At 49.3% G+C, this 24,770-nt stretch overlaps 1 protein-coding gene across 8 annotated transcripts in view; it reads left to right on the forward strand.

Moving 5' to 3' along the window:
* The first annotated feature begins 261 nt into the window (after nt 1-261).
* RSPH10B (radial spoke head 10 homolog B) overlaps nt 262-24,770 on the forward strand; it is a 52,394-nt gene continuing 27,885 nt past the window's right edge. For 2 of the 8 annotated variants that reach the window (XM_085016460.1, XM_085016464.1), the window contains exons 1-11: nt 262-393; nt 1,119-1,186; nt 1,778-2,133; nt 8,819-8,894; nt 12,774-12,842; nt 13,740-13,913; nt 16,433-16,518; nt 17,368-17,488; nt 21,653-21,829; nt 23,008-23,167; nt 23,627-23,748. In XM_085016460.1, coding sequence (XP_084872586.1) covers nt 1,877-2,133; nt 8,819-8,894; nt 12,774-12,842; nt 13,740-13,913; nt 16,433-16,518; nt 17,368-17,488; nt 21,653-21,829; nt 23,008-23,167; nt 23,627-23,748 — 1,242 coding nt within the window. In that variant the 5' untranslated portion in view covers nt 262-393; nt 1,119-1,186; nt 1,778-1,876. Of the gene's footprint in view, nt 394-1,118; nt 1,187-1,777; nt 2,134-8,818; nt 8,895-12,593; nt 12,843-13,739; nt 13,914-16,432; nt 16,519-17,367; nt 17,489-21,652; nt 21,830-23,007; nt 23,168-23,626; nt 23,749-24,770 lie in introns of all 8 variants that reach the window. The other 6 variants (XM_085016463.1, XM_085016465.1, XM_085016458.1 and 3 more) reach the window with 5 other exon arrangements.

Here is a 24,770-nt window from a genome sequence, read left to right on the forward strand (position 1 = left end):
TTTGTTGGTGGCGGAAAAGGAGAACTAGCACCTGAATTACTCCTGTGATGCTGTGAAGATAAAGGCTGAGAGAGACCGCGGCCAGTTAGCAGAGCTGGGAAAACTCGGGTCAGGTGCTTCCAGATTTCTATTGCCTTTCTGGATCAGACGGGCAGAGCACGCGCTGCGGCCCCTTTAAGGGTGTGGCGGGGCGGGGCCTGCGGTTGCCTGGAGACCGGCGGGGACCGACGCCTCACTGCCCCGCGTCACCTCCCATCCAGCGCGGCCCAGCCCCCAGGCGTCCCCAGAGAGGTATGCGTTAGCGTGGGGTCCCTGGGTCCCAGGCCGGTGACCCTGTGTGCGCCGCGACGGAAGGACGTGACGGCCAGGTCCAGCCACTGAGGACCCGAGCAGGTGGGCGGTGGGCAGGGAGGGCCTTGGGAAGCGGCAGGAGCAAGCTGGGTCTCCCTGGCTCAGAGAATGCCCTTCCTGTGCTAAGGGAAGTACACCGGTGGGTAACAGAGACTCAAACCAAGGAGGACAGAAGATAAAAGTTAGTAGGAAACACGCTTGAGAAGCGCAGCTTGCCTTAGGAATAGCTCAGATGTGGACCAGAAAGCCTTTAGCAAAGGAGCTTCGACGCAGAGCTGCTTCCTTCGCCCACAGTCATGGGATCTGGGTGCAGGGCGGGAAAGAGCCATGGGGTTTTGAAGGAAGAGTGAAGCAGGACCATGCTGGTGAGGGCAAAGCCTAGAGGACGCCGTCCAGGCAGAGGAGGGCATGGGGCGCCCCCTTCACCCCTCGGGCACTCGAAGAGAGGGACCTTGCGTTGCCCTCCAGGGCTCACCCGCGCGTCCTGCTAGATGCGCTAGGATGTCTCCATGGGGGCGGTCGTGGAGGGTGAGGAAAACTGGCTTTGGAGCCCAGCCTCTCAGCTCTGCCACCTTGGGCAATGACCATCACCAGGTTTCTTGTCTGGCATGGGAGGCACTCTATTGACCACAGGGCTGTTCTAGAGAGTAGGGAGCACGTGACTTCAGGTTCAGAAGCAGGAAAGTGAAAAAATAATGACTGTCTTATTGCCTGTGCGCCTTGTCCCATACTGAGAGACTTTGTCCATTATCTCATTTCATCCTTAGAATCAGACTGTTAATTGCCTATTTGCTACTCTTCTTCCTCTTTGACACCCGAAGCGGAAGGATATCAGGTAACAGCTGGAAAGGGCAACCCAGGAGCCTGAATTCAGCTCTCGAGAACTTTGACGTGGGGGTGGTTGATGAAGGGATGGGCTTTTTACATGAGCTGGCAGCATGTAAGACCTTAGGGGTTACGTTGCTGTTTTGCATGCACGCTGGAACACTATTTGAAAAGAAATGGGACTTCCTCTGCGGCACAGTGAGTTAAGAATATGACTGCGGCGGCTGGGGTTTCTGCAGAGGCGTGGGTTTGATCCCCAGCCTAGACCAGTTGGTTAAAGGATCTGATGTGGCTGCAGCTCTGCGGGTCTTGGATTCAATTCCTGGCCCGGGAACTTCTATAGGCCACAGGTGGGGCCATTTAAAAAAAGAATAAGAAGGAAAGAAATGATAGACCGCGGTTCCAGTTAAGAAAAATTTAGGAAATAACTAATGCAGTATTGAGATGGTATTATTTTTATAAACTGGCCCGACTTGATACTTGTGATTACATTTTCAGGCTCTAGCGGGAGAATGATAATGACCTTGGGGTTATAAAGATCGAATTGTAACTATGAGTGAAACGCTGAAAATTTTAGAGACGTATTTTTTTTATTTTTCAGCTAAAACTCATCAACACCCTGAAACAGCCAGCTTTCAACCAAAGGTGTCATCCTTTGAAGCTTATCTACGTAAAGTTGACCTTAGGCCTTTGAACGGCGATGGTGAAGGAAAAAAAAAGGGCCGATAAAAAGGGGGATAAGTCTGCCCGCTCTCCGTCATCTCTGTCCGATTATCCAGAGTTTCCTAAACAAGATGGCAGCGCTGCCAGGCAAGAGATGTCCCCAGGTGCTGTGCCACCACCGGACGTGCCGCTCAAAGAACCAGGACTGCACAGAGAGTTCAAAAACGATCAAGTGCAGAGCGAAGACCCCACCCAGTACGAAGAGCCCATTCTGACCAAACTCATAGTTGAAAGGTGACTTTAATGCTCCCCTTTTCCCCACGTTCATGTTCTCTCGCTTGCTCATCTCTCACTGGAGCTCGATGTCTGTCTGCCTACATGATGAAAAATCTGTGTCTTTAGCACGGTTCTGTCTCCTAGAGGTTTAGGCTCGGCTCTTTACCTCCCTCCTGGACATCGTCCGTTGGACTTGAAACTCCCTGCATCCCAAAGCAAAAGACTTCAGCACGTGAAATACCGTGACCTGGATTTGAGTCTTCGATCTGAGACCTCAGCCTCTTTGTCCGAGCCTCAGGTTTTCCTTGGGGGGGGGGGCATCACGAAAATTCACATCTTAGCAGCTTCCTCTGAATGTTAGGCTTTGTCTCCCAGCTGCTGGCTCTTCCCTGATGCCTGTTGCTCTTAGGGTGTCACCGTTTGCCTTTATCCAGCCTTGACATTGTGGAACGAATCTCCTCCCTTCTTGTGCCTTTTGTATTTTCCCTCCGTGTTTCTGTTGTTAGTTCTTGACTCTGTGCACAGACTCCTCTTCATACCTCTTGGCTGGGCCCTTGGACTCTTTTTTTTTTTTTTTTTTTTTTTTTTTGGTCTTTTTGCCTTTTTCTAGAACCGCTCCTGCAGCATATGGAGGTTCCCAGGCGAGGGGTCGAATCGGAGCTGCGGCTGCCGGCCGACACCACAGCCACAGCCACGTGGGATCTGAGCCATGTCTGCGACCTACACCACAGCTCATGGCAACACTGGATCCTTAACCCCCTGAGCGAGGCCAGGGATCGAACCCACAACCTCGTGGTTCCTAGTCGGATTCGTTAACCACCGAGCCATGACGAGAACTCCAACACTTTCTCAAGATTCCTCTGCTTCTAGCCTCTCCATCTCTGTCTAACCTCCTGTAGAGATTTACCTTTCTAATGCCGACTCTGTTTGGTCACCCCCTGTGTCAGGTGTCCATGTAACAAGTGACTCCAGAACATGACAGTTAACACCAGAAGTATCGTTCGGTTTATGGAGGTCAGGAGTCTGGGAGCAGCTTCGCTGGCAGGTGCGGGGTTAGGATCGCATGAGGTTCAGTCAAGGTGTCAGCCAGGGCTGCTGTCGTCGTCTGAAGGCCTGGCCGGCTGGACAGCGCAGGGTGGCTGGTGGCCTCAGTTCTCCATCACGTCGGCCGTCTCCGCGGGGCTGCTTGAGTGGCCTCCCGACACGGCAGCTGGCTCCCCAGAGGGTGATTCAAGAGAGAGCAAGGGTGGGAGCCCCAGTGGCTTTTGTGGCTTAGTCTTGGACGCCACCTCCCGTCATTTCCACAGTGTCCTAGTGGTCACAGCGGTCAGCCCTCTGTGGTGTGAACGGGGACTCCACAAGGACCTGTGTCCTCTGGGGTGAGAATTATTGGGGCCATTCTGAGGCTGGCTACCACCACCCTCCTGTTAAAAACTTAGTTTCTTTCCATTGTCGACAGAACAAAACATCTCAGCCTGCGCCCTGAGCCCAGCCTGCCTCTCCCTTCCAGACACCAGGGTCCAGACCGCTCCTGACGAGTCCATTTGTTTTGTATCTCTTTGCTCAGTGCTTCCTGTAAATTATCCATCTTTGCCTCCAGTTTATTTCCAATGTCTTGCATCATCCTCAGCATCAACAGTCTAGGGTCTTTTTCCTGGAGGCTGAGAATCTCCTCCTGGCTTAGCTGATTTTCTGGGGTTTTTCCTCTCTCTCATCTGAGTTATATTCTCTCTTTTCATTTTTATAGGTTTTTTTGGTGTAGTGACCTTTTTACAGATACTAGGGTTGCAGCCTCTCTTACTTCTGGTGTCTGCCCCTCTTGTGGCTGAAGTTGGTATGGGGGCTTGCTGTAGACTTCCTGATGGGGGGGGGCTGATGCCTGCCCCCTGGTAGGTGGAGCCGATTCTAATCCCTCTGGGGGGGGGGCTTCGTCTCTGGATGGGATTAGAGGCAGCCGGGTGCCTGCGGGGGTCTTTAGGTGGCCTGTTTACTGAGGGGCGGGGCTGTGATCCCACCTGGGTTGTTGTTTGCCCTGGGGCTTCTCAGCAGCTGACTGATGTCCGGTGGGGCCAGATTTTCCCAAAAGGACCCCCTCCAGAGAAAGGCAGAGTTGCTGAGTATTCCCGAGAGCTTTGCTTTCAATGTCCTTCCCTCACGACAAGCCACATTCACCCCTGTTTTCCCAGGATGTCCTCCAAGAACTGCGGTCAGGTTTGACCCAGATTCCTATGGAGACCTCGCTCTGCCCTGGGACCCAGTGCACGTGAAAGTCTATGTGCACCTTTTAAGATTGGGGTCTCTGTTTCCCCCAGTCCCGTGGAGCTCCTGCGCCCAAGCCCCACTGGCCTTCAATGCCAGATGCTCCAGGGCTCTTTCTCCCAGGGCCAGCTCCCCACACATGAGAGTTTGATGTGGCTCAGAACTTTCACTCCTGTAGGTGAGTCTCTGTGAACCAGTTAGTTTCCCGTCTGTGGGGCTTCCCACCCAAGAGGTATGGGGTTGTTTATATCGTGAAATCGCCCCTTCTACCTCTTTTTGTATCCTTTTCTTTTTCTTCTGGAGTAGGATATCTTTTTTAAGGTTTCTAGTCCATTTGGGTGAAGAGTGCTCAGTCTTTAGTTGTGAATTTTGTTGTTTTTAGGAGAGAAGTTGAGCTCCAGGCCTTCTATTCCGCCGTCTTGAGTCCATTTGTTCTTTGCTGATAAAGATTGCCCCCCCCCAGAATGTTTGTCTCTCTCTTCCTTCCTGCCTCTTTCTTTCTTTCTTCCTTCCTCTTTTTTTCTTCTTTCTTTCTCTCTTTCTTTCTTCTGTGCCCACAGCATGCGGAAATTCCAGGGCCAGGAATGGAACCCTCTGAGCCACCAGGGAACTCCCTGTCTCTTATGTCTGCACCATCAAATCCCACCCTGTCTTCAGAGGCCAACCCTTTTCCATGAATTCTTCCCAATAGGAAATAACTTTCCTCAAAGCTTCTTGGATCGTATTTATCACTTTCTCTTCTGCATCTCTCTCTATAGAGTATATATGACTTTGTGTCATGTATTCTGTATACCTGACTATAATTTGTTGACAAGTCTCAACATTCCTTGCCAGCAGAGACAAACTCAGCGTATCAAACACATCTGGCAGGGGCTCAGTCCAGATTGGTAGTTCTAGTCCTAGCAGCAGCCCTTTAGAAATGAGCTGCTGTGGGCCAGCTCTGGGTTGAGGACTAGGGATGGAAATTCAGTGTGCAATACGGTCTAGCCAGCCGACACCACAGCCACAGCAACGCGGGATCTGAGCCGTGTCTTTGACCCACACCAAGCTCACGGCAACGCTGGATCCTTAACCCATGGAGTGAGGCTAGGGATCGAACCCACAACCTCGTGGTTTAGTGGCACTCAGCAGAGTGTAAGCAACATGCACTGAATTAGTTCAAGGATGTGGGGCCTATAGTTGCCCTGACCCGAGAACCAGAGGAATGTCCAGACCCAGGCCTGGAACACCTGGAGATGTGTGCATGTTTTTGGGGTGAAGGAAGCTGGGGTTGATACCGCTATATGGATCTATTATGAATTTTTTTAAAGAATCCTTTATGTTTTCTTTATTCATTGTTTTTATTTTTATTATTTTTTGTTGTTATTTTTTTCTTTTTTTGGCCACACTGCAGCATCTTGAGTTCCCAGGCTGGTTTCAGATCTGAGCTGCAGTTGCAACAATACCTGATCTTTAACCCACCATGCCGGGCTGAGTCCAGGACCCGTGTCCTGGTGCGGCAGACACACTGCCCACTCCTGTTGTGCCACAGCGGGAACTCCTTTATTTAGTTATTTTTAATTTTATTTTTAAATGTTTTTAATTTTTACATTTTTTAAAAAATTTATTTCTGTTTAGGGCTGCACCTGTGGCATGTGGATGTTCCCGGGCTAGGGGTTGAATCAGAGCTGCAGCTGCAGGCCTATGCCTCAGGCAAGCAACGATGGATCCGAGCCACACCTACAACCTACACCGCAGCTTGCAGCAATGCTGGATCCTTTAACCCACTGAGCAAGGCCAGGGATCAAACCCGAATCCTCATGGATATTAGTCAGGTTCTTAACCCACTGAGTCATAACAGGAACACCTCATTTATTTTTTTTTAACGTTGAGGTATAGTTGATTTATAAGGTTGTGTTGCAGGGGTATAGCAAAGTGATTCCGTTATATATGTGTGTATATCTATCATATATATATATATATATATAGTTTTCCTTTTCAGATTCTTTTCCATTGTAGATTATGACAGGATATTGAAAATAGTTCTCTATTCATTGTTTTTAATTAATGAAGTACTATGTACTCATTGTGACAAATGAAATCATGCAAAGATATCTGAAGAATTTATCGCGCCTTCCACCATATTCCAGTTTTGTTTTGTTTTTTGCTTTTTAGGGCCACTCCCGAGGCATGTGGAGGTCTCCAGGCTAGGGGTTGAATCGGAGCTGCAGCTGCCGGCTGACACCAGAGCCCCAGCAACACCAGATCCGAGCCATGTCTGCGACCTACACCACAGGTCGAACCTGCAACCTCATGGTTCCTAGTCGGACTCGATTCCACTGCGCCACGACGGGAACTCCCACCGTACTCCAGTTTTACCTTCCTTGCCCTGCCCATGGGTTACCCCATCACACATTAATTAAATTTTTTTTGGTTTTATAGGTAAATAATTGCCTAATCTTTAAAAGAACTTCCTACCCCTTTGATAGTTATGCCAATTATTTAAGTTTCTTGACTTTTGAATAACTGAATTATTGGTGGTAAAAGCAGGGATCCCCTTCCTGTTCCCAATTTTAATGGAATTGACTTCAGCCTTTCGCTCTTAAAAATCATATAAGAGGAGTTCCCGTCGTGGCTCAGTGGTAACGAAGCTGTCTGGGATCCACGAGGCTGCAGGTTTGATCCCTGGCCTCGCTCAGTGGGTTAAGGATCCGGAGTTGCCATGAGCTGTGGTGCAGGTCACAGACGAGGCTCGGATCCTGAGTTGCTGCGGCTGTCGTGTAGCCAGTGGCTACAGCTTTGATCCGACCCCTAGCCCCAGCACTTCTCTCTGCCATGGGTGTGGACTCCCCCCCAAAATCATATGTTATTATTTCATTAATGGTCTATTATGTTTAAGTAGTTTTGTCATATTGTAACATTAACTAGAATTTTTTAAAAAAAGATTGCTGAGTTTTATCAAATATTTTTCTGGCATCTTGCTATAAACCGGGTTTTTTTACTTTGATTTGCTGATATCATGGATGATGTTTCCTCTTCTTTGGATTCTTGGAAGAAGCCCCGTGTGGCCCTGGCTGGCACAGGTCCTCACCCACCTCAGAGCCTAGAGTGAGAAAAGATCACAGAGGACCCATTTGGTTCCGAACTACAGATCCGGGCGCTGTTCTCAGGACCTCCCTTCCCCAAAGCCAGCATGTCAGCAAGCCCTTGTTGGTTCTATGCCCAGAATATATCTTAAAATTTTAAAAAATTGCAGTAAAATGTACATAACAAAATTTACTGCTTTAAGCATTATATTATTTATTTATTTATTTTTTGTTTTTTTGCATTTTCTAGGGCTGCACCCACAGCATATGGAGGTTCCCAGGCTAGCGGTCCAACTGGAGCTGCAGCTGCCAGCCTCCGCCAGAGCCACAGCAACGTGGGATCCGAGCCGTGTCTGCGACCTACACCACAGCTCACTGCAACGCTGGATCCTGAACCCACTGAGCAAGGCCAGGGATTGAACCCTCAACTTCATGGTTCTTAGTCGGATTGTTAACCACTGCGCCATGACAGGAACTTCCATCCCCCTCTCCTTCCCACTGGTCCTTTCTGGCAGTTTGCTCTCCCCCAGAGTCTGTGGTCCACAGCAGCCAGGCTCATGATCTTTTAAGACATAAATCAGGTCTGCATCCAACTCGCCTCTTAAAACCCCCTCTCAGGATCCCTCCTAGAGCTTTGGCATTTATGGCAGGTCTTGGTCCCAGCCCAGCTCTGTCCCCTTCTCAGTGCCCCCCATCACTCCCTGTTTGGGCGCTCTGGCTGGGCACCCCCCCCTCTGCTGAACTTGAGCCGCCTCAGGACCTTTGCACTTGTTGTTCCCTCTTCCCACAGTTCATCGTCTGAACACAGTAGGCTTCTCCTTACTCTCCCTCACGTTCCCTGATCCTTCCTTTCACAAACCCTGAATGCAACCTGGAATTAGCTTGTTCACTTATTTCCTTTCTCTCCTCTGTCTCTCCTCAATGACCTCCACGCTCCCAAGGGCAGGAACTTGTTCACAACTCCAGCCCCAGGACTTAGAAAGGGGCAGGTGGAGTTCCTGTCGTGGCTCCAATTAATGTCCATGAGGACGTGGGTTCCATCCCTGGCCTCGCTCAGTGGGTTAAGCATCTGGCATTGCTGTGGCTGTGGTGGAGGCCGGCAGCTGCAGCTCCGATTCGAACCCTAGCCTGGGCAGGTGCACAGTGGCCCTGGGGCATGTCTGGTGAGCGAACGTGACATCTGTTTGTACTTCTTTATTTTTGGCTGAGCCAGGGCTCGAACGGGCCCCGCAGCAGTGACAATTCCAGGTCCTTTATCTGCGAGGCCGCCAGGGAACTCTCTGTACTTCTGCACTGATGTCAGTTCATTAGATGCTTTAAGCCACAGTGACCGAGGTTTGCTCACATGATTCATGACCTGGAGCTTTGTCTCATTGTAGCTACGAAGGGGAGAAAGTCCGTGGACTGTATGAGGGAGAGGGTTTTGCCATCTTTCAAGGCGGCTGTACCTACCACGTGAGTTACGTTTGGGAACGGGCCCGGGAGGTCGGTGTGGGGTGATGGGCTCTGGTTTCCCGCTTTGGAAACGTCTGGTGAGTCTTTAACCGAAATTGGAAGTACTTAACACTGATTTCACTTCGAAACCTGACGATGTATTTTAGACTAAAAACATGACTCAGTGCAGTTGAAGTAGTCCTTTTAGATTTTTTTTTTTCCCTTTTCCCAATTTTTATGTCTTGTACAAACAACATGAAGGTCGCTAAATAACAAAGAGGAACATTCCAGGATCATCCTTTTGCCATACACGTTTGCAGTTTGCTGTGTCCCTTTTATTTCTTGAAAGGATGTAGCTGTGTTTTTACATAGGTGTATTACTTTTGTCGATAATGTCTTGAATTCCTCTGTCACGTATGAGTCTGTCGCTGTGTTGACGCCTGGTTTACATAACATAAGAGATTTTTTGCGGTGAAATAGACATTCAGTTTGCTACTTTGACGTGTAAGCTTCAGCAGCGTTGAGGGCATTCACGTTGTTGTACAGCCATCACCTCCGTCAGCTCCAGACCTGTTCACTGTCCCCAAATGAAGCTCCGTCCCCATTCAGTTCTCCCTCCCCATTCTCTCTTCCATAATTATCTTTTTTTTTTTTTTTTTTGGTCTTTTTGCCTTTTTCTAGGGCCGCTCTTGCAGCATATGGAAGTTCCCAGGCTAGGGGTTGAATAGGGGCTGTAGCCACCGGGCTACGCCAGAGCCACAGCAACACGGGATCCGAGCGGCGTCTGCAGCCTACACCACAGCTCATGGCAACGCCGGATCCTGAACCCACGGAGCAAGGCCAGGGATCGAACCTGCGACCTCATGGTTTCTAGTCGGGTTCGTTAACCACTGCGCCACGATGGGAACTCCCATAATTACCATTTTAAATTTTGCAGAGTGTTCTCATTTTCTGTTCAGAACGAGGCTATAACTATTAGATGCTTTTCAGGGGTTTTCACTTTCAGCCTTTATCAATAACGGAGGTATTCATTCGTTCATTCACATTAGCAAAGAAATACGTGCCTATTTTAGGGGAAGAGATTTTTGCAGTTGAGATCAAAAGGCATGGGTTTCAGTACCATGATATTCCCCTTAACATGTTCATACAAGGTGTACATTTTCCTGGGTCATAAAAACTCTTTTTTTAAAAAAAATTATAGTTGATTTACAATGTTGTGCCGATTTCTGCTGCGCAGCAAAGTGAGCGAGTCGTGCACATACATACATTCCCTGGCTTGTATTATCTTCCATCATGGTCTAGCCCAAGAGATTGGACCCAAAAACTCTTAAAAATTTCATTTGGAGGGGAGTTCCCATTTTGGCTCTGTGGAAGTGAATCTGACTAACATCCGTGTGGACACAGGTTCGATCCCTGGCCTCGCTCATCAGGTTAAGGATCCGGCATTGCCGTGAGCTGTGGTGTAGATTGCAAATGCTGCTGCAGTCTGGCATTGCTGTGGCTGTGGTGTAAGCCTGGCAGCTACAGCTTCGATTTGACCCCTAGCCTGGGAACCTCCATATGCCGCAGGTGCGGCCCTAAAAAGACAAAACAAAACAAGGTCCATTTTGATAATCATTGAAATGACCCTCCCATCTGGCTTTTCCCAGTGTTGGCACTTAGAGTGTTTCCTTATCCTGATCGGAACATTCTTTCGCTGCTGCGGAGCCTCTACGAGGCACGCGTGTGTATAATGCAAAGATACCTAGTGCTTGATGGCTGGGGATAAAGCCCTCCTGGCTGAGGAGGATGCGATCGCAGCTCCTGCTGCCCCCCCGTGCTTGTCTGGGTGTCTTCAGGTACCCGGTCACCTGGTAGCTCAAGCCTGGCCAGGTGGCCTCACCGTCCCACCCATGGCGGGGGGCGGGGGGCAAACACCTCTCTGTTTCTAGAGGCGCCCCTTCTTTGCTGTCAGCTGCTTTGTTAATTTCCCATGTTTTCCTTAGGCTCAAACTGTTGTGCTTAAAAATGATCATCAGGAGTTCCCGTCGTGGCGCAGTGGTTAACGAATCCGACTAGGAACCATGAGGTTGCGGGTTCGATCCCTGCCCTTGATCAGTGGGTTAAGGATCCGGCGTTGCCGTGAGCTGTGGTGTAGGTTGCAGACGCGGCTCGGATCCCGCGTTGCTGTGGCTCTGGCGTAGGCCGGTGGCTACAGCTCCGATTCAACCCCTAGCCTGGGAACCTCCACATGCCGCGGGAGCGGCCCAAGAAATAGCAACAACAACAGATAAAAAGACAAAAAAAGACAAAAAAAAAAAAAATGTCAAGGGAGGCAGACCCAGCCCAGACCACAGGTCCCTGCCCCATGGGGGTCAGGCCAGAGTTTGTCACATGTTTGGATCACAAGCTCCTAAGGATAAACCATAAAAAGAAACATTTCACGAAACCCTTGCCCTTCCCAGGTGGATACAGTGCGACCCTTTCTAGTTTGTTAAAAACGCTGCCTGTTACACCCGTGATTGACTCCATAATCCAAGCCTGCAGCTGACGGATCACTGCCTGCCCCACGGTCTCCCGGGCACCAGCCCTGCCTGATGTAGGCCACGTTAACCTGGCGGCTGAAGCGACGGACCCTCTTGCTAGCGAAGCTAGGGCAGTGCTTCTCAAGCTGTGTTCCCCGGGACCAGCGGCAGCTCCTGGGAATTTTTACAAGTTCTCGGGCCCCAGCTGAGACCTGGTGATGAATCTTCAGGGTGGGGGTAAGCCCAGAAATCTGCATTTTCAACCCGGCCCCCACCCCTGGTGACTCTTGATGCTTAGTGGATTCTAAGAACCACTGTTTTGTTTTGTTTTGTCTTTTTTTGCCTTTTCTAGGGCCGCACCCATGGCATATGGAGGTTCCCAGGCTGGGGTCTAATCACAGCTGTAGCTGCTGGCCTACACTGCAGCTTGTGGCAATGCCGGATCCTTAACCCACGGAGCAAGGCCAGGGATCGAACCCACAACCTCGTGGTTCCTAGTCGGATTCATTAACCACTGAGCCACAACGGGAACTCCAGAATCACTGTTTGCCTAGATGCTTGGGTCTCTCCAGCCACTACCCCCTGACCTCACTACCTCGACAGAAGTGATTCCCAGGAAAAAGTGATGTGACTTTATCCTTGTTTTCTCTGGTTGCACAGAGACGTTCCAGTGTGTTATGTTTTTAGCAACTAGTTCCTACACGTGAACAGTAGATGCTCTACATGCAAATGCGTGACACCGACAGCCATGTGTTACGAACATACATGTACGTGTCAACACCCACACGCACAGGTGCTCAGAGCTTCTAGGAAAGGGGAAATCAAGCATAACGTGTCCAAATGCCATGATTTCTGATATCCGGGTAGTGATTTTAATCAGGTCTGTCTAGTCTCCGTAATTTCTTAAAAACTCTTAAACTTGGAAATGCAAAGCCCGAAGCATATGATTTCTTTTGAACAATAGCGTTTTCCAATCGCTTCATTGAGAGGAAGACTGAAGTCAGAGCTTACCTTCATAGCGGTACAGCACTGCCTGGTATAAGTTTTAGGGAACCGGGTTTTTTTTTGGACTCCTCCTCAGACCCATTTTTTAAAGTCAATTTAATTTGATTTCATTTTCATTTTAATCTGCTGTGCCCTTGGCATGTGGACGTTCCCCAGGCCTGGGATCGAAACCGCACCACAGCAGTGACAGTGTCGGGTCCTCACCCCCCAGGCCACCAGGGAACTCCATCAGATCCTTTTGAGAACAGGATGGATGCCGGTTGCGGTGCCAGCCCCACGCTCAACGCTGGACAAGCATGTTGGTGGATCACGGCTCCAACCTAAGAGCCGAGTCCTTGGGTGGCAGTTGTGCAAAACCAGATCAGGCCTAAGGCCTTGTTCTCTTTTGAAGGGTATGTTTTCAGAAGGACTCATGCACGGACAAGGGACTTACATCTGGGCGGATGGACTGAAATACGAGGTAAAGCATTTAATACATTAGAGCTCTCATAAAATTACTCAGCATAGCGTTCCCATCGTGGCTCAGGCAAAACGAATCTGACTAGCATCCAGGAAGACGCAGGTTGGGTCCCTGGCCTCGCTCAGTAGGTTAAGGATCTGGCGTTGCCGTGAGCTGTGGTGTAGGTTGCAGACAAGGCTCAGATCCCATGTGGCTGTGGCTGTGTCATAGGCTGGCAGCTGCAACTCCAATTCGGCCCCTAGCCTGGGAAATTCCATATGCCACAAGCATGGCCCTAAAAAGATAAAAAAAAAAAGTTACTCAGCACATGCATTTAAAAAGCCTGCGAGAGAATATGGGTAAAAAGTAAGTTGTTACCACACAGGACCCTCTCCGTTGTCACCAGCGTCCAGTCTCGTTTGTATAATCTCTTTTTTTCCTTTTGCTTTTTAGGGCTCCACTGGCAACATATGGAAGTTTCCAGACTAGGGGTCGAATTGGAGCTGTCGTTGCCGGCCTACACCACAGCCACAGCCACAGCCACAGCCACAGCCACTTGGGATCCAAGCCACATCCATGCCCTACACCACAGCTCACAGCCATGCCAGGTCCTTATCCCACTGAGCGAGGCTGGGGATCGAACCCACGTCCTCACGGATCCTAGTCGGGTTCATAACCGCTGAGCCACAATGGGAACTCCTGCACCTTTATTTTCTAGAGATGAAACCACGTCCATCCACCCAGATTGGAGTGGCTCGGGGGAGGGATGGTGGGGTGTGTAGAGAGGGAGGCGGGAGCTGGGGGCGGGGAGAGGAGACGGAGCGGCGTCTGGGCCCAGGATGCCGCTCCAACAGCCCAGCAGAGGAGGCATCTCCGCGGTGCCCTCTTGCTGCCACCCTGACGGCCACTTTGCCGCAGGGGGAGTTCGTCAAGAACACGCCCACGAACCACGGCGTCTACACGTGGCCCGATGGCAGCACCTATGAAGGCCAAGTGCTGAACGGCAGGCGGCACGGGTTTGGCCTCTTCAAGTGCCGCACGCAGCCCGTGTCCTACATCGGCCACTGGTGCCACGGCAGGAGACACGGGAAGGTGGGTGAGGCGGCCACGCGAGCCCCGGCTGTGAAGGGGCCGTGCACACCCGGGAGGGGAGGTGCGGGGTGCGGGGCCGGGCAGGGTGTGTTCACTTTTTCTTCATTGCAGTGAAATTCACATCGTGCGGCATCGCCCGCTTTAGAGTGAAGGGGGCAGCGGCCTCGAGGACCTTCTATCCTGCCAACTATCCCGCCTCTGTCTGGTCCCCCCACGCCTTCATCAGCCCAAAATGAGGGTTATTCCCACTCCGTCTGCAGCGCCCCAGCGCTGGGCAACCACCGGTCTGCTTTCTGTCTCCTGGGTTTACCTTCTTCTCCGGACATTTGACCTTTGGGTGTCTGGCTTCTTTCACTGAGTGTCATGTCTCCGAGGTTCGTCCATGTCCTAGGTAGTTTGTCCCCCCTTTTTTGGCCATACCTGCAACATGGGGACGTTCCCGGGCCAGGGCACCCTGAGCCACAGCCGTGACAATGCCAGGTCCTTAACCCACTGAGCCACTGGGGAACTCCAGGAAGTCATTCCTTTTTGTGGCTGAATAATACTGCACGGTACGGATGGGCCACCTTTTGTTTATCCATCCGTCCAGTGATGGGCATTTGGGTTGTTTCCGTCTTTGGGGGCTGCTGTGAAGAGTGCTGCTGACTGTGTGCCAGGAGGCATCTGAGTACTTGTGCTTAGTTCTCTGCGGTGTATACCGAGGAGTGGAGTTGCCAGGTCCTGCAGCACTTTGAGGTTTAACTTTCCGAGGAGCCACCAGACACTTTTCCACAGCGACGGCAGCATTTTAACTTTCTCACCAGCAACGCAGGTGACAGTCATGCTTAAGCAAGGTGGCTGTTTCAGTCCTGTTGTTTTGCTTTTATATAAGATGAAAGGACTGTAGCAGTGTTTTTAGAAAATATCAAGAGGAAAGAAAAAGTCCATCTGTATCACTTTGCTCAGATTTAGACTGTTCCCTCACGTCCTGGGTTTTATTTTTGCTTCGTTTTCAGCTCAGAGCAGATGGGTTCAGACCTACTGGAGGAGTCGGAGATGGTGGCTTCTAGCGGAGGCACCAGGATGGCTGCAGGAGGGAACAAGTTAGCTTGATAATGAGGAAGAAGAGAAAAATCACACACACACACACACACACACACACACACACACACACACACACACACACACACACACACACACACACACACCAGTGTATAAACAAGACATTTGAGGCCATTCAGTGTGGACCTGAATATCTTGCACAAAGGCTAATTCCACTCCCTTAAGGAGTCGTCAAGGAAAGGTTATGCCGGAGCTCCTGTCGTGTGGCACAGCAGAAATGAGTCCGACTGGGAACCATGAGGTTGCGGGTTCAGTGCCTGGCCTTGCCCGGTGGGTTAAGGATCTGGGGTTACAGAGAGCTGCTGTGTAGGTTGCAGACGTGGCTCGCTGGAGCCGGCAGCGGCAGCGCCAACTCAACCCCTAGCCTGGGAACTTCCATATGCCACGGCTGTGGCCCTCAAAAGACAGAAAAAAAAAAGAAAGAAAGGTTATGCCAAGGTCACTTATGCTTGGAGGCCGTAAAATAAGATGTCGAAATGGATAAAGCAAAAAGGGGTTTGGTCCATAAGAGAGAGTGAGCTTCAGTTATAAGGAAGGGACTGATACTCCCTTTTGGGGACAGCAGAACAGAGTTTCTTTAGCGAGCAGTGTGATCAATAATCACTGAGTGTCATGAACACACTGAGGGTGATGGGTAGAGTCGTTGCCTCCCTTATGGGAGACTTTGTTACCAAAGAGTAAGTGATTTATCTCATCCTCTCGTGGTGAGCACGTTACAATATTCTTTTTTTTTTTTTTTTGGTCTTTTTGCTATTTCTTGGGCCGTTCCCGTGGCATATGGAGGTTCCCAGGCTAGGGGTCCAATCGGAGCTGTAGCCACCAGCCTACGCCAGAGCCACAGCAACGCAGGATCCGAGCCGCGTCTGCAACCTACACCACAGCTCACGGCAACGCTGGATCGTTAACCCACTGAGCAAGGGCAGGGACCGAACCCGCAACCTCCTGGTTCCTAGTCGGATTCGTTAACCACTGCGCCACGACGGGAACTCCACGTTACAATATTGTTAATCACAAACCAGAAACAGCACGGATTATGGGTCTCACCGGAGGGTGGTTTTCTGCATTATTTACACTTCTTAAAATCATCGTTTGCAGGGAGGTCTCCTGTGGCTCCGTGGGTTAAGGATCCGGTGTTGTCACTGCTGTGGCTCGGGTTGCTGCTGTGGTGCAGGTCCGGTCCCTGGCCCAGGAACTTCCACGTTCTGTGCGCGTGACCCCCCCAAAAATCATAGTTTGGAATTCCCTGGTGGGATCTGGCGTTGTCACTGCTGTGGCTGGGGTTCGGTCCCTGGTCCAGGAACTTCTGTGTGCTGTAGCTGTGGCTAATAATAATAATAATAATAATAATAATTTTAGTCTTTACAAAAGCCTTGCTTTTATGATGCTTGATTTTTTTAAAATGATATTCTTTGTTCTAGGGCTCCATTTATTACAATCAGGAGGGCACGTCTTGGTACGAGGGAGACTGGGTTCACAACGTCAAGAAGGGCTGGGGGATCAGATGGTAGGTGTCCCGGCCGCCGCATTTGGGGCTGGCGAGGAGGGGGCCCAGGTCGCGTTCCCTTAGGCTGTTGAAAGACAAGGCACAAAACGCAATGTCTGTGTAAGCAGGGGTGGCATATGTACAGTCACCCCCGAGCAATGAAATAGTCTCTGGAAAATAGAGAAAAACACCATATTACATATATCTAATAATATCATTTTATTTTATGACGTGTGGAAACCGCCTCTGTCTGTTCTCTGTATCAATCACAGATCTCTCCGTTATTTTACATTTTCTGAAGACTACTGACCTCCTGACTTAATTTTTTTTTTTTTCCTAGCTGTGCCCACAGCATCTGGATGTTCCTGGGCCAGGGATCAAATCCGAGCTGGAGCTGCGACCTACCCCACAGCTGCAGCAATGCTGGATCCTCCGCAGCCCCTCACCACCGAGGCAACGCCTCGATTTTACCTGGAGCTTTTAATTTTAAGGGTTAACATATCTGGGGACAAAATATCAACCAATTATCATCTTACGGGAAAGTACTATTTTTGGTCTTTTCAGGGCCGCACCCATAGCGTGTGGAGATTCCCAGGCGAGGGGTCCATTCGGAGCTGCAGCCGCCGGCCTACACCAGAGCCACAGCAACGCAGGATCCGAGCCGTGTCTGAGACCTACACCACAGCTCACGGCCACGCCGGATCCTGAACCCACTGAGCGAGGCCAGGGATCCAACCTGCGTCCTCGTGGCTACTCGTTGGGTTCATTCACCACTGAGCCACGTCGGGAACTCCCAGTTTAAGAGAGTCTTAAAGGTAAATATTATACAGAGATACCTCTTGTTAATTTTTACATTTTTTTGGCTCCTAGTTACAAATCGGGAAACATATACGAAGGTCAGTGGGAGAACAGCATGCGCCACGGGGAAGGCAGGATGCGATGGCTGACAAGGAACGAAGAGTACACGGGCCAGTGGGAGAAGGGGGTGCAGGTACGGGGCCCGCTGGCTGGAGCAGAATTCGCCCAGAGGTGCACACTCTCCTGTCACCGCAGCCCGGGGATCGTGTGGTCGCGTGGTGCACAGTAACCTGCAATGCAAGCCATGTTAAATTTGGAAACTCGCCTTGCGATGACCGGTCTACATGGGTCTTTTTTTTTTTTTTTTTTTTTACTGTTGTTTTATTAGTGTTTTGTTTCCTCTAAAGGCCTCACACACAAGGTGGGTTCTTCCACTGGTAAATTCATAAGTCACGTGATGCCTGTAAGGCCCGAGACCGCTATTCACGCTTTAGAAGCTGCGTCTTTCCCGCACAGAAAAGAACAACTTTATATGGTTAATTTCAGGGAGGACTTTTTTTTTTTTTTTTTTTTTTTTTTTTGTCTTTTGTCTTTTTTTGCTGTTGTTGTTGTTGTTGCTATTTCTTGGGCCGCTCCCGCGGCATATGGAGGTTCCCAGGCTAGGGGTTGAATCGGAGCTGTAGCCCCCAGCCTACGCCAGAGCCACAGCAACGCGGGATCCGAGCCGCGTCTGCAACCTACATCACAGCTCACGGCAACGCCGGATCGTTAACCCACTAAGCAAGGGCAGGGACCAAACCCGCAACCTCATGGTTCCTAGTCGGATTCGTTAACCACTGCGCCACGACGGGAACTCCCAGGGAGGACTTTCTGATGACATCACATATCCTTCCCCTTGCTAGTTGAGGACCTTGCTAAACTCACCCAATAGTGCCCTTTTTTTTGGGTCAATTTTTTAAATACGTAGTCATACCTACAAATACAGTCAAGGCTGTGTGTTTCTTTCTAATCCGTGTGCCATTTTTTCTCTTGCTTTATCGCCCTGCTAAGATCTCCGGATATGGTGTGGTAGTGACACCGCACAGGAGCGGGGAGAGCAGACAGTTTCCCGTCGCTCCTGATCTTAGGAGGAATTCATCTCTCCTCAAGCGCGATGTTAGCTGTGGGGTTGTTTTTTGTCTTTTTGCCATTTCTTGGGCCGCACCTGCAGCATATGGAGGTTCCCAGGCTAGGAGTCTCATTGGAGCTGCCGCTGCCGATCTACACCACAGCCAGAGCCACAACAACGCAGGATCCCAGCCGCGTCTGCCACCTACACCACAGCTCACGGCAACGCCAGATCGTTAACTCACGGAGCAAGGCCAGGGATCGAACCCGCAACCTCATGGTTCCTGGTCGGATTCATTAACCACTGCGCCACGACGGGAACTCCAGTAGGGTCTTCATAGATGACCATTATCAGGTTGAGGAAGCTCTCTTTAATTCTTCATTTGCTCAGTTTTTGATCACGGTTGGATGTTAGATTTTGTCAAACACTTCTTCTGCCTCTTGTCAGATAATCACGGGGTTCTATTTCTTCATCCTTTTGATAGGTTGAGTTTGATAGATTTTTAAATGTTGAGCCAACCTTGCATTCCTGGGACCAACTGACTTGGTCATGATGATATTATTATTATTATAATATCTTGCTGGGCTTACTTTCCTAATACTTTGGGGAGAATTTTTGTGTCTGTGTTCATGAGGGATATTGACCTTAGTATTATTTCCTTCTAAAATCTTGTCAGCTTATAGTAATGAGGTATTTACTTCCCATAAAATGTATTGGGAAGTAGTCTCTTGAATTTCTTGGAAGTCTATAGAATTGGTGTTCTCTCTTCCTTAGCTGTTTCGTTGAGAATGCCAGTGAAACCTTCTGCATCTGGAGTTGCCTTTATGGGGTGATTAAATTAACTGTATAGTAACTATAGGATCATTTTCTTTGGTAAATAATGTGCTATTTAGGTCATCTGTTTCTTCTCTCTCTCTCTCTTTTTTTGGGCCACATGTGAGTCCCATGGAAATTCACAGGCCAGGGATCGAATCCGAGCCACAGCTGTGACTTGCACCACAGCTGCAGCAATGCCAGATCCTTAGCCCCCTGTGCTGGGCTGGGGATTGAACTGAGCCACCACAGGGATTCAAGCCACCACAGAGACAGCACAAGATCCTTAACCCACTGTGCCACAGCAGGAGCTCCCATCTCTTTCTTCCTCAGGAAGCTTTGGAGGTTTGTGTTTTATTGTAGGCATTTGCTCATGTCGTAGAAACTGTTATTGTTATTGGCACAAGGTTGTTCATAAAGGCCCCTTCTTCTTCTTCTACTCTCTATATATGATCTGTAGTGATGGTCCCTCTTTCTTCTGAGAGAAGTAATTTGTGTTTTCTCTCTTTTTCCTTCATCAGTCTTCCCAGAGATTTATCAATTTTATTAAAATTCGCAAAGAGCCTGTTTGAGTTTTATTTTCCTCTGATATGTTCCAGCTTTTCATACAGTTGGTATCTTCTCTTTGTCATTATTTTCCTTCTGCCTGCTTTGGTTTTAATTTGCCCTTTCCCCAGAGTTGTATGGATGCTTTATCAATATGAGACATTTCCTCTTTTAGAAACGTTTCCTACTACACTTTTCCTCTTAGCACCACTGTATCTGTGTCCCAGTGATTGTGAAAGACTAGGTTTTAATTTTTGTTCAAAATACTCTCTAATTTGCCCACAACTTCCCTTTTGGTCTTTAAATTGTTTTGAGGTATGTTGTTTAATTTCCAAATATGTTTCTCTTACGTTTTGTGTGTGTCTAATTCTGCTGTGGTCGGAGAACGTACTCTGTAGGACTCTATTTCTTTTCAATATGTTGAGGTTTCTTTTGGTCAGTCTTGGTGATGTTACAGGTATTTCTGCCTTCGTTGGGTGGAGCTTTCTGTGGCTGTCAATTAGACCGAGTTGGTTCAGAGCGTTGTTTGGGTCTTCTGCACCTTTGCTCATTTTCTGTCGACTTTTTCTTTTCTTTTGTCTTTTTGTGGCACATGGAGGTTCCCAGGCTAGGGGTCCCATCGGAGCTGTAGCCACCGGCCTACACCACAGCCACTGCAACACAGGATCCAAGCTGCATCTGCCACCTACACTACAGCTCACGGCAACGCCAGATCCTTAGCTCACTGAGCGAGGCCAGGGATTGAACCCACATCCTCATGGATGCTAGTCGGGTTTGTTATCGTTAACCACTGCGCCGTAACGGGAACTCCTGTCGACTTTTCCTTTCCATTTCTCAGAGAAGAGTGTTGACATCCAAGTGGCCTTGTGGATTTGTCTGCTTCTCTCTCAGCTCTATCAATTTTTGCTTCATATATTTTGATGCTTTCTTGTTAAGTGTATGCATGTTTAGGATTATTACAGCTTTTTTTTTTTTTTTTGGTCTTTTTGCCTTTTCTAGGGCCACTCCCACAGCATATGGAGGTTCCCAGGCTAGGGGTCTAATCAGAGCTTATAGCTGCTGGCCTACGCCAGAGCCACAGCAACATGGGATCTGAGCCATGTCTGCAACCTATACCACAGCTCATGGCAACGCCGGATCCCCAACCCACTGAGCAAGGCCAGGGATCGAACCCTCAACCTCATGGTTCCTAGTCAGATTCGTTAACCACTGAGCCACAACGGGAACTCCTATTATAGCTTTTTGCTGATTTGACCCTTTTTATCATTTTATAATGTCACGCTTTTTTTTTTTTTTTTTTTTGGTCTTTTGTCTTTTTAGGGCCGTACCTGCGGCATATGGAGGTTCCCGGGCTAGGGGTCGAATCAGAGCTACAGCTGTCAACCTACGCCACAGCCACGCCAGATCCTTAACCCACTGAGTGAGGCCAAGGATCGAGCCCGCAACCTCATGGTTCCCAGTCGGATTTGTTTCCGCTGCGCCACAACGGGAACGCCTATAATGTCACCCTTTAACCCTGGTGCTTTTTCTTCCTCTGCAGCCCACTTTTTTTCTGATAGGAATATAGCCACCCTAGCGTTCTTTTCTTATTGTTAATTGTGGTAATGTACACATACCTTGTAATTTACCATCTTAACCATTTTGAAGTGGTAAGTTAGGTCAGCCATCACCTCCGTCCATCCACAGGGCTCTTCCTATTCCACATGAGACCCAGAGGGCTTAACTCAGTAGCCTCAGATCTCCAGGCCGGTCACTACATAGCTGAGCTGAAACGAAACCCACGTGTGTGTGACTCCACGCTCTTTGTCCCTTCAAACGAGTCCTTGCCTTTGCGCCATGCCTCATTTTAGGTGGATGCAGGCAACAAGAGGAAGCTTGTTTTCTTTGCAGAATGGCTTTGGGACACACACCTGGTTCCTCAAGAGAATCGCCTGCTCCCAGTATCCTTTGAGAAATGAATACGTGGGCGAGTTTGTGAACGGATGTCGTCACGGCCATGGGAAGTTCTGCTATGCCAGTGGAGCCACATATGAGGGAGAATGGGTTTCCAATCAAAAACATGGCATGGTGAGTGTGGACCTGGGAAGAGGGCGCGTTGAAACTTACGTAGAGACTTGTCCTATTCTCTCCGGTAAAGTTGCTTTATCGATTGTGTGTAGGATGAATTACTGTTTTGCTAAGATGATTACATAATTTTATTTTATTTTATTTTATTATTATTTTTTTTGTCTTTTTTTGCTATTTCTTTGGGCCGCTCCCGCGGCATATGGAGGTTCCCAGGCTAGGGGTCGAATCGGAGCTGTAGCCACCAGCCTACGCCAGAGCCACAGCAACGTGGGATCTGAGCCGCATCTGCAACCTACACCACAGCTCACGGCAACGCTGGATCGTTAACCCACTGAGCAAGTTCAGGGACCGAACCCGCAACCTCATGGTTCCTAGTCGGATTCGTTAACCACTGCGCCACGACGGGAACTCCTGATTACATAATTTTAAAATAAGTTCTGGCATGTGATCAATCTCCTCTCTATTTAGAGATTGTTTAATCAGTCTGGCGTGTGTGTGTGCCTGCACACACATCTGTGTCTTAGGGTGGTTTTGGTTGTAGGTACCAAAGCCTAATGTAATCTTCCATAAATGATAAAGAATAATGCGGGCTTCAGGGTTGCTCTGGTTCAACAGCTCAGTGATGTCAGCGTTTTTCCTCCATCCGTCTGTGTTTCTGCCTCGTCACCTTCCCTCTTAGGCTGCTGCTCCCCCATGACTGCGCGATGGCTGCTGTGGTTCCGGGCTTCATATCTACCTGCCCCACTAAGTAGAAGGAGAGAGGACATTGTTTTTGGAGACGTTTTCTACAAATGCCTTTACTTTCATTGAGCTGAAGTGGGTCCGTTGTCCACCTCTGAGTCAGACCAGCTGGGTTGCTTGGCCTGGGTCCCCCTTCTGTGGTCACCAGCATGTTTCATAAGCCACAGTCTGTGACCTAGGAGAGCTTCAAGTTGTGCAGAGGTTGTGGGGCAGATGGTGTGAGAGGAGAGGAGAAGCGGAGGAGAATCAGGAGGCGGGGCGCAGGTTTCCATGGCAACACAAGACGCTAGAAGCCTGACTGTATGTGTACTACGGATAGAGCTTGACAAACAAAAGCCCCCAAAGCCTTGCCAAAGACGTCGAGGTCCCTTTACCAAAGGTTTCCCAAAACATGCTTTCCCGAAGAGGTGAAAGTTAGCTTTTTTTTTTTCCTGCAGGGTCGTTTAACTTTCAAGAATGGGCGGGTGTACGATGGCCTGTTTTCCAGTGACCACATAGTGGCGTCTCCCAGTCTTGAAGGTGAATTGATGAGCTGCCCGGACACGGCTTCGGAATGTGCCCCCAGGGACCAGTCCTGCGGCTCTTCCATCAGTGCTGGTAGGACGCGCCCACCTGTCGGCAGGAGCCAAATCTGTGTTTAACATCCCATCAAAAACACCCCTAGATTTTCGGGAAACAGAGGCTCCCTGTGAGCGATGGCTTTCTTAGAGGCGGTGTGTTTTTTGTTTTTTTGTTTTTGTTTTTACTTTTTAGGGCTGCACCTGCAGCATATGGAAGTTCCAGGCTAGGGGTCGAACCAGAGCTGCAGCTGTCGGCCGACACCACAGCCCCAGCACCGCATCCGAGGCGCGTCTGCGACCTACGCAGCTCGTGGCAACACCAAATCCTTAACCCGCTGAGGGAGGCCAGGGATCGAACCCGAGTCCTCATGGGTACTAGTCGGGTTGGTTACTGCTGAGCCACGATGGGAAGTCCTGGAAAAATCATTTTGACGTGACATGGAAACATCGAAACATGGCTTTTCACAATGATCCCCTCTCTGCCCTCATTTGCAAGAAATCATCCGAAAGCTGGATGGCAGCGAAAGTCATTCCGTGTTAGGCTCGAGCATTGAGCTGGACCTCAGTTTGCTGTTGAAAATGTACCCCGAGAAAGACCAACCAGAAGAAAAGAAGCAGGTAAAAAAACCTTCTGTAATGTCACATTTATAGTTTAGGCTCAAACATTAGCAGACTCTCCAGTCCTGGGAAGATACACTTGATGACTGTTGTCATGTATAGAGACTTTCATTTTTTTAATTAAAAAATTTTTTTAAATTTTTTGATGGCCTGGGAGTTTGGGGTTAGTCGACGCAAACTGTTACTTTCAAGATGGGTAAGCAGTGCCGTCCTGCTGTGTAGCACAGGGAACTATATCCAGTCTCTTGTGATAGAACATGATAGAAAATTGAGGAGTTCCCGTCGTGGTGCAGTGGTTAACGCATCCGACTAGGAACCATGAGGTTGCGGGTTCGGTCCCTGCCCTTGCTCAGTGGGTTCAGGATCCAGCGTTGCCGTGAGCTGTGGTGTAGGTTGCAGACGTGGCTCGGATCCTGCGTTGCTGTGACTCTGGCGTAGGCCAGTGGCTACAGCTCCAAATGGACCCCTAGCCTGGGAACCTCCATATGCCGCGGGAGCAGCCCAAAGAAATAGCAAAAAGACAAAAAAAAAAAAAAAAAAAAGAAAATTATTTGAGAAGAAAAATGTATATGTATGTATGACTGGGTCACTTTGCGGTACAGCAGAAATTGACAGAATATTGTAAATCAACTCTAATAAATTATTTTTTAATTAAAAAAAATTTTGGACCACACCTATGGCACATGGAAGTTGCCAGGCCAGGGATCAAACCCATGCCACAGAGGTAACAACGCCAGACCCTTAACTCTCTGCGCCACCAGGGAACTCCTGGAGTGTCTTTTATATGCCTGAGAGTTGTTTATCTTATGTTATCCCGTTTAATTTGCAAGACGACCCTGTGAGAGGGCAGGCTTTCTGAGAACCTGAAGCCCGGTTGGGGGGAGGGGGGCTCTGTGTCACTCAGAGCCCCAGAGCCCATGGTGTCAAGTCACCCTCCCACCCAGCTGGATCTGAAGGCCAAGGCTCTGGAAGGAGTTTCATTTTGCTGTGTTTTATGGGCTGCTGGGATTCAAAAGGACTTC

The sequence above is a fragment of the Sus scrofa genome, chromosome 3 (genome assembly GCF_054392235.1).
Source record: "Sus scrofa isolate SSC_HxYL_T2T_F1_AM1 chromosome 3, Sscrofa_HxYL_maternal_Yorkshire_Landrace_v2.0, whole genome shotgun sequence".
NCBI lineage: Eukaryota > Metazoa > Chordata > Mammalia > Artiodactyla > Suidae > Sus > Sus scrofa.